The following is a 10,267-nucleotide window of genomic DNA, read 5'->3' as shown; positions in this document are numbered from 1 at the left end:
GTCTTTGAGATCCAGAAAAGACGCTTATCAAAAATAAAGACAATAATTATGATTTTATTCAATACAGGGTTACTAAAACAATAGAAAAACACGTAAGTGCTCAGTCAGTTCATTAAAATAAATACATAAATATCAAAAATCATTGTAAAACAGTTAAAAATGTAAGTTTGCATGTCTTCCTACAGACTTAGTGTGATATATTCCCTGCCATTATCAAAGGCTTACACATCACATGGTCATAGTTTAACGTCTGTAGCAGATAAGGCAGATAATAACGTAACCAAGAACATCTAACCCGTTTTCATTGGTTTTCAATATATATCAGTCAATCTCATGGTCCACAGATGATTTAATCCACACACACACACTGTGATTAATTAACATATGCAGCAAATAAACATGTGTGGGGTGTTAAACCGGCCAGATTTTTTTTGATGAAGTGAAGTGAATCAAGAATGCACCAGTTGGACCAGATCTAGACACAAAGTATCTGCATCAAAAGTGCTTCTGTGAATCTTCATACAGTCGGTTCATCAAGTGCAGACTGAAGTAAAGCACCAGTCAGGAGATGAATCATGGGATGTTATTTTGGTCCAGATCTGGCACTGACTTGGCTGTGTTGGTGATTTAGGCACAGTGTCTGGTGCATCGGAGGCACAGGGAAGCAACTTTTAACCTTCACTCCACAGCGAATGTGTGAATTTGGGAGGCTGCTGCAGCAACTGATAAAGGCCACACGTAACCGGGTATCTGGCAAAACCAACATTTCTTTCTTCATTTGTGCCTACCGCTGACACGATAACGATGGGCAGGCACACCGAAAACGATGGTTTCTAAAAACTCCGGCCAAAGTGGAGCTTTTGGCAAATCTTCATTTTCGTGTTTGTGTGTAAACAGAGAGAAACGCAGATTCTCAGACAGATGTCACAATTTTCGGTGAAAATATTCTACCACTTCATATGTGATGATGAAGTATAGAGGAAGAGGATGGAGCTGATAAGTGAAGTACAAGTATTAAATGAGAAAATAAGGAAGTAGCGAATATTAGCATCTTAGCTAATTAGTATCTGCTTAACAGGATCTTTGTGTATTTACTTGATATAAAATAAGGCTTTTATGAAGCGTTTGCACATCTTCATACTTCATATTTTGTTTATCAGTCCTTTATCTGCTCTGTCCAGTTCCGTGGAAAGTAATTAAGTAATAATCTACGTCCCTGCACAGCGGTCTTAAACATGACTTGAAAAACAGACCGCAGCTGTTAACGACTACAGAACTAACACAGTTTGACTCGAGACTTCAAACCCTTTTACATCTGCTTAGACATATCAGAAAAGCAGTTTGTGATGGTAAAAAAAGTCACCGGCTCATACATTTGCATTGTATTGGTTGCACGTTTTGGATTTGCTTGGACCCGGAACCAGGAAAACATGTGACCGTTACATCGTCACTAATGCTGCGTTCCAGGCCGTTTTTTGAGCCCGTAAGTCACGACTTCAAACCACGACTCACGACTTTGTAACATTCCAGGCAAGTCACACCAAACTGCCTGAGCGCAAGGAACTGTGGTAGTTAGATGTAAACAAACCAGCATGGTGGACCGTACGTTACGTTCATTTATAATCATTTCTATCGCCAAAGGTGCTTGTTCTGTGCTTATTTGAGGGAAACAGAGGAGTGAAAACGGCGCATAAGGCAAGAGAAGCCGTTATACCTTTTATGTTATGTTATTTGTATATTTGGATACGTATTTGGTATTAATTTATTCTTGCACTCAATGGACTGAAAACTAGCTAACACTACAGTAGCTGCTGATTATGCAGAACATTTACAGATAAATAATGTCAGAGCAATACCTTGTTTTAATAAACAATCTGCATAAACATCACATCCATGGGGGCTGCCATTGCTACGTGATGTCAGGACTCAGGTCTGGGAGTACATCAATCTACACTGAACAAAAATATAAACGCACCACTTTTGTTTTTGCTCCCATTTTTCATGAGCTGAACTCAAAGATCTAAAACTTTTTCTGTGTACACACAAGGTTTATTTCTCTCAAATATTGTTCACAAATCTGTCTAAATTTGTGTTAGTGAACACTTCTTCTTTGCTGAGATAATCCATCCACCTCACAGGTGTGGCATATCAAGATGCTGATTAGACAGCATGATTTTTGCACAGGTGTGCCTTAGGCTGGCCACAATAAAAGGCCACTGCAAAATGTGCAGCTTTATCACACAGCACAATACCACAGATGTCACAAGTTTTGAGGGAATATGCAATTGGCATGCTGACTTCAGGAATCTCCACCAGAGCTTTTGCCTGTGAATTGAATGTTCATTTCTCTACCATAAGCCATCTCCAAAGGTGTTTCAGAGAATTCATGAAGAAGACTGTGCGAGGAAAATGGTGGTCACACCAAATACTGACTGGTTTTCTGACCCCCCTGGACCACCCAATACAGTAAAACTGCACATTTTAGAGTGGCCTTTTATTGTGGCCAGCCTAAGTCACACCTGTGCAATAATCCTGCTGTCTAATCAGCATCTTGATATGCCACACCTGTGAGGTGGATGGATTATCTCAGCAAAGGACAAAGGAGAAGTGCTCACTAACACAGATTTAGACAAATTTATGAACAATATTTGAGAGAAATAGGCCTTTTGTGTACATAGAAAAAGTTTTAGATCTTTGAGTTCAGCTCATGAAAAATGGGAGCAAAAACAAAAGTGGGGCATTTATATTTTTGTTCAGTGTAGTACGAGTTCACGGGTGGGAAGTCACAGGTTTGACTGTCATTCCAGTGCCTTTTCACCAGTAGAAAGTTGGAAAAACATGAGTTACGGGTTGCCTGGAACGCAGCATTCCATCCCCATAGGTTCATAACGGAAGTAATGTTTTATTGTGTTTCTTTTCTGGGTTCTAATTGGTTAATGGCACTAGATCATCTCACCACACTGCCATCTACAGGCATGACATGCTTTTGACGGTGTAGATATACGAGGCCATGTAAACGAAGATTTTTCTGAATTTTTCCAAAATACTCAGCTACGTCTGAATGTAGACACAGATGTCAGTAGAGTAATTCAACTAAATGTGAGAAAGCTGGATGAGACTGTAAATGAACGGTAATGAAATAACACAATAACAAATAAGATTTCTTGTTAATTCTGACGGTGCAGAGATCATCCAGGAGTTTTGGAGTTTACCAGTTGCTGCAGTGTTGCACCGCACTGTATGATGTCCCGCTATTTTTCGCTGGCCTTCTTTAAAGCTGTATCTGACACAAACCGAACGGTGCTTGGTGAAACAAGACAGTGTTCCTTCTTTAACAAACAAAAAGGCATTAAAGTGTTGAAGTCCCGGTTAAGTTGCTGTGATGATAGCGGGGACTCTGATGGTGTTAGCGGGTGTGTGATTTTCATTCTCAATCTGGTAGGTGGCATCGGGGCGGGCAGCGGCGGCGGGCATCTCCCCTGACCGTTCAGTCATCGTAATAGCCTCGTCCTCCCCTTCCTCCGCCCTGTCGAAGGATCGCTCAGCCTCTTCGGACAGACGGTTTTCCTCCTTCTCCTCCTCCCTCTGGGAAAATGACACCAGGGGAAAAATTATGCTTAGCTGATGAATAAATAATGGTATGGTATGCCTTTATCTGTACAGGGGCAGTGCACAACAATACAATGACCTAGACAGACTAAGAGGAAAGATGCTTGGTGCCAGGTTATAGTATAAGTGCCAACTTACATCTATAGTCCCTGGACAGGTTCATGGTTAAAAATAAATAAATAATGATAGTTTGGTGTACGTTAATTACAAGACCAATTAATAAGTTACCATAGAACAAGGTTACATATGTGTCACATCAATCAAACAAACAATACTAGCTATTAGGGATTTTATAGCATTTTTTTGGACATTTTTATTATTTTTCTTTTTTGATTTGGTGATCATTACATCTGTTACAACTTATGGCATGAATTACTGCAAAAATGTGTCCTTTTTGACATATTCATTTAACCCATAAAGACCCAAATATCTACTGATCTAAACTATTTAATACCTGTTGATCCATTAATCCTATCAATACATGTAAATAATCGGTGTAAAGTGCATTTTGTCGACTTTTCATGGTCATCAGATATGACCCATTTGGACGTTCAGAGGCTCCGTAGGGAACATGAAAACACCGTCATCTTCTACAACATTGATTCACCAGTAAAACCCATGGAGTTGGATCAATGACAATAGATGGAAATGCCTGTTTTTACATTCAGTTATGATACAGTATCTTTGCTGAAAAAGTCACTTTTTCTCTAGTTTTCTCTGTTTTGATATAATAACCTTTGAATCTACACTGAGTTTTAATGTATATCTAAATTAAGTTTAGAGGAATACATGATTTGTAGTGAGAAATACAAGATACAGAGGGTAATATTATAATAACCGATGATAAATCACTTAAGAAAAGGTTCAATAGAGAGAAAAATTAATTTGGGAACTTCCATAAAAGTAGCACTGGGCCTTTATGGGTTAATTTAAAATCAGTAACTTTCACAGGTCTATTATTTACTACTGTCTCTTTTTGCATCCGGAGACTTTCAAGCCAAAAATGTACATGCAATAAATAGGACCAATGTCCCTGTATCTCACTGGCATATTCTATCAATAATAACTTCGAATGTGTCAATCACGTCATACTTTGTTTTCATGTACATGTACAGGTTTTTATTTTTGTTTATTTGTTTTGTTTTCTTTTAATCTGTTTCATTTGTAAAGACTAAGTAGGATTACTTTGTTTTGTTGCATATTCAAACTAAACTAAACTAAATTTGTAAGCTTCTGCCGCTATGTTAGAGTGCTGCGGTCATTTTAGGCCATGTCCACACAAAACCGCATCTTCCCCTATCCGATCTTCTGCTTTGTCGTTTTTAGAAGAGTGCTCCGTGAACACTGAGTCATTTCAGGAAATATCTACTTCCACATGAAACCAGTGAACATGACTGAAAATGCTGTAGTACAAATGCCAGGCCTGTATGTGGCATTGTAATGCTCTCGCAAAAAATGGAGAAGAAGACGTGGAACATGCGCATAAAGCTTGCATACTGTATACAAACCATAAACTACAGATGAACAAGAACAACAACTCTCCGCGGTAGATCCAAGAGGATGTAGTGAATATTGTTAGCTATGGTTGTTTGTCGTTCATTGTAATTAAAGTGTACCTGAAGATTTTGATTTCAATATTTCCAATAAGCTCAATAGTCTGTATAAGTCTGTCCATGGTCTAGCACCAATGTACATCTCTGACATGTTGGTCCCATATGAACCCCCTCGGACCCTGAGAACCTCAGGGACTGGTCTTCTGCTGGTGCCCAGCGTCAGGACTAAACACAGTGAAGCTGCTGTTTCAGTTCCATGCAGCTAAACTCTGAAACAGTCTTCAGGCCTCTGTGACAATGTTTAAGTCCAGGCTGAAAACAGCTCTGTTCAACTGTGCATAGAACAACTGAAAGGGTTCTATCTGACCTCTTCTCTTTTACTTTATTTTAATTGATTATTAGTTATGTTTTATTGATTATTTTTAATTGTAATTGTGTATTTTTAACTTGTCTCTTCCATTTTTGTAAAGCACTGTGAATTGCCCTGTGTATGATTTGTGCCATACAAATAAATTTGCCTTGCCTTGCCTAGCTGTTGTAGCACCAGCACTACTCTGTAGTCCGCCATTGTTGTTGTTGCTGTGAAGTGGCATCTTGCTTCCAGGGTGAAAGGTTAAAGAGGTGGGGCTATGACATCATCGTTTTAGAAAATTTGTGGTTTGGTCGCACAGATGAAGAAGCGAAACCGACATTTTCAAATTTATTCAGTCTGGGACCTGGTTTCAAAAAGTTGCGGTTTCAGTGACTGAAAACACCGGTTTCGTGTGGACAAAAGGCCTATCTGATACAAAACCTTTGCGGATTCGACTGAAACCATCTTTGTATAGACAGGGTCTTAGTAGTCCGGCCAAGAACCCCCTGGGCTTCTTCCAAATACCCCTGGGCGTATGCGTACCCCTATCTGAGAAAGACTGCCCTAGATCATAACACTACCCCCACAGGGTAGACTAAAAGCTTACTGTAAAGGTTCTGTATGTCTCTGTGATGTACCACAGTATTAATAGCATTAAGTATAACATTCTATCTCTGCACTGAGATCATGTGTCTTAACCCCCTCCCCACACACACACACACACACACACACACACACACACACACACACACACACACACACACCAGCTCCACCTACCTCTTTCTTCATCCTGTAGTATTCGTCGATGGCGTACTGATATTTGGCGGAGGTGATGCCGAAGAGGGAGGCCATCCTCTCACCCAGGTAGTCACAGGCTGGAATATGGTAAAAGTATTAACAGAACATTTACATTCTGTCTAAAAGGAACATTTCCTCAACATTCATCCTCATTACAAAATTAAAATTCAGTTCGATCAAAATTTAGCATTTCTACTTTTTGTTAACAGTGAATATTAATCCTCAGAGACAGAGAACTGCTTTTGTAGTACCGGACTGGCTCTAGTTTATTTAGTTTTTCTTCAGTGTTCCTGTACTATCATGGAGAATGCAACGAAGGAGGAATGTCACTGTTTTATTTGAGAGTCCATTATGGTTGAATAATTGTTATCCTGTTATTGTTCACTGTGTATTATGTATGTGTTCTATAGAATTTTGACTTTGTATGGATTCTACCTGGGCCAGGTGTCTCTTGCAAAAGAGATTTCTAACCTCAATGAGACTTCCTGGTTAAATAAAGGTAAATAAAAATAAATAAATAAATAATATCAGTCAGAATCAGGTGTCAAATATCATCTGATTCAGGAGTACCTCGATTTCAGCCAGTTCATTTAATGTCACAGTTTTCACAAATACTAATAATAGTGTCAAAATGTAGTTGTTTTTTTTTAATTTTATAACCCAGAAAAAACCTATAGCTTTTTTCTGCTGTCTGACCTAATTGGTATCTTTTCAAAGTAAATTAAGTCACTCTCTGGCTCAATGTAGGAACTGTGATGCAAAATGTTCAGGTCTACACATATTCACTATGGAGCCTTTAAATGTCCAAATAAGAGCTCCTAAAAACACTGAGGAACTCTACTTTACATTACCTTTTTAAAGCATATGTGTGGATTAGTGGTTCAATAATTACTGAAAAAATTCATTATAGTCACAGATGATGGTTTATTTGATTTTAAAGGATTATTTAATCAAACCTGAGATGGTGGATGTTGCAGCTCTCCACATGTGGAACCAAAAGTATGGACCCCACGTCATCTTCGACTGCAACACACACCCACACACCCACACACACACACACACACACACACACACACACACACACACACACACACACACACACACAATGACTTTTCAAATTGATGACAATGAAAATACTTGTACTTCCCACATCATAGGTGTCAAACTCATTTTAGTTCAGCGGCCACATTAAGCCTAATTTGACCTGAAGTGGGCCAGACCAGTAAAATAATAGCATAATATCTTATAAATAATGACAACTGCAAATTTTTCTTTGTAGGTAAAATGACAGGCTGTATAAATTTTTACCTTTACAAACTATACTTACACAAAACATGTGAATATCATGAAAATTCATGAACAACCTAAAATTTCTTAAGAAAAATAGCTGAATTTTAACAATTTTCTGCCTCAATTTATCACTTACACATGTGCATTACAACTCACAGATCATAGCAGATCTACAAAGACACGAAATATCTAGTAACAGGCATCTGGAACTGAAAAATATAGCATCTAACTTTATGATCAACAGTGTTGTGCAAGTCACTTCCAAACTGTAATACATTACAGATTACATGTTACTGCTATTTCAAAGTAATTCCCTACCTTACAATATTACTGTCTCAGAATTGTAAAGCATTACATGACTCCTGTAGTATTTTTGAGTTACTTTCGCCAAAATAACTACAGAGGTAGAACTTAACATTCTAAAATGAGAAAATGTACTTCGAAGCATTTTAAATCCAGTAGAGGAGGATATGGTGTAGCATAATGACTGAGGGCGATCCAGGTACAAAGTGAAGACTCAAGGCAATGTTGATGTTGATGTTAAATTGCTAGTGCTATTTCTCAATGTCAATAACCTTCAAGACTGAACTTAAAAACTGGCTGAAATCAAATCAACATTGTACATACTAGGGCCCTGCAGGTCTCTTGATGCACGTTGCATGTTTTCTCCCGAGTGTCCAGATAATCTGCACTACTGCATTTCACTAACAAGAGCTGCTTGCAACCAGGTAAATTGTTCATGTTCATATTCATCATCACTGGAATCAAGTTTTCTCTGTTTTGCGCTGCATGACCACCTGCCCATGTAGCAATGTCTCTCTAGGTGTTTTACTAATACTTAAAGGTTAACTGTGTATACTATGTATGTGAACTAATGCTATGTAATGTGAGGGTGTAGCCTTAATTTTTAAAAAATGTTTCTAATTTTTATGAATGCTGGTATTTTACATCTTACCCAGGGACAAAAAAAATAGGGATGGAAACAGTATCTGTATGCTTTTTAAGAATAGGTCTGTAGTGAGAGTTGTTGTTACCTAAAAAGACCACTAGATGTCAGACTAAGACCATGTTATGTCCATGGGGGAGCCAACTGTTTAGACTTACCTTGAAAGAAAGATAAGGGATACCCCATATCCATATATTAATTTAAAGTTAAGAGTTTAATATTAGAACATTAATGAAACTTGTTCAAATAAATCTTTTTCACGAATCTAATTATGCACTTGGTTTTCTTGAATTGATTATGTTAATATCTTAACTGAAAAGGTGTATTACTTATTGTTATTATCCTGATTATTGCTTGATGGGATGATACATTTAAAAATCCTGAAGGGACAAAATCATTCTAATGAAATGTTTGTTTTGTTTTTTTCTTTTTGTTCAAATTAATACAAAAATAGATAATCTTAATTTCGTTGTGAGTCTAATGACTACTGTAGAAATCGCCGTATTTATGAAGCTGATGAGAAACCGTGGTTAGAAAAGCTGTACTTGCATTAATCAAACACTAAGTGTCACTCTGAGACCATGTTATGTCCATAGGGGATCTAAGGGTTCAAACTTACCTGGAAACATGGAGACACAATAAGGCAACTACAGACATTAAAGGTTAAAAATGAGACCCAGTGTATTAGAAAATGTATTTAAACATTAAATATCAAGTATTTTTTATTCTATATCAAATATTTTAAATCTAAAAGATATTTAAAAAAAAAAAAAAAAAAAAAAAAGAACTCTAAATGTGATTCTAGTTCCAATTTCCATAATAATACATAAAGTGAAATTAAGTAGTTAAAGCTCTAACTTTACATGAGATTTTGCATATTTTTTTTGACTTTTTAATGTTTGATAAAGAATATTTTCATGTATTAAAACAATCAAATTACCTATAAATATATATATATACATAATTTTCAATGAGACTAAGTTGTACAAGCCACTGATAAAAACTGTATTTGGACAGTTTATCAGTGCTTATACATGTTATACATTCACAAAAATACATTTATTTAACATTTTTGTTGTGAAATCCCCCGTAATTACACAAGATATTTGTCAATTAACAAACAGGTCTTGTTAAACTCACAGATCAAATACTTCTTTTACGGTTAATTGTCAGTAATTTTGTCTTGTTTTATTTATTTTTTTTTACAGTATTAAACTTTAAATTAACAGTTTAATCTCATAAATAGAAAAGAAAATTTGTGACATTATGATACATTTGCAAATGTATTTTAACTGTATTTTTCTGTGAAAAAAGAAAAAAATTCTCTTAAAAAATTGAATTTTTTTGTTATTCACAGTTACAGTTTTTTTTGTGTGTGTTATTTTACATTTGACATGTAAAATCACAGTCTATTTTTGTCATGTCATTGTTATTTTCCTGTATCTTGAAAATACAGGAAAAGAAGGACCGCCAGATCCCGTTCCAAACCCTGTACCCAGCGCGGCTGAAAGTTAAATATAATGATGAAACACGGATCTATGAGAGCGCCGAGGAAGCCTCAACTGACATGTCAAACAGAGGATACCCCGTAGAAATCATCAGCCCCCCAGAGACTTTGATGGACAAACTGCGGCAGCTGACCTGGGAGAAGAGCAGCTGGCGAAAGGGGAAACGCACATCCCACTCCAGACGAGAGTCTAACTTCAAGGAGAGACTACA

At 37.1% G+C, this 10,267-nt stretch overlaps 1 protein-coding gene across 1 annotated transcript; it reads right to left on the bottom strand.

Moving 5' to 3' along the window:
• Window positions 1-3,254: 3,254 nt before the first annotated feature.
• Window positions 3,255-7,386, bottom strand: LOC115415646 (protein FAM177A1-like; the record flags this gene model as incomplete). The annotated part of the gene is made up of 3 exons (XM_030129302.1): window positions 3,255-3,585; window positions 6,292-6,389; window positions 7,269-7,386. Coding segments are annotated over 3 exons (432 nt in total), but the record flags the coding sequence as incomplete, so codon positions are not given.
• Window positions 7,387-10,267: the final 2,881 nt, after the last annotated feature.

This window comes from Sphaeramia orbicularis, chromosome 24 (genome assembly GCF_902148855.1).
Source record: "Sphaeramia orbicularis chromosome 24, fSphaOr1.1, whole genome shotgun sequence".
NCBI lineage: Eukaryota > Metazoa > Chordata > Actinopteri > Kurtiformes > Apogonidae > Sphaeramia > Sphaeramia orbicularis.
The sequence above is the reverse complement of the archived record's forward strand: the minus strand, read 5'-3'. Positions and strand labels throughout refer to the sequence as shown.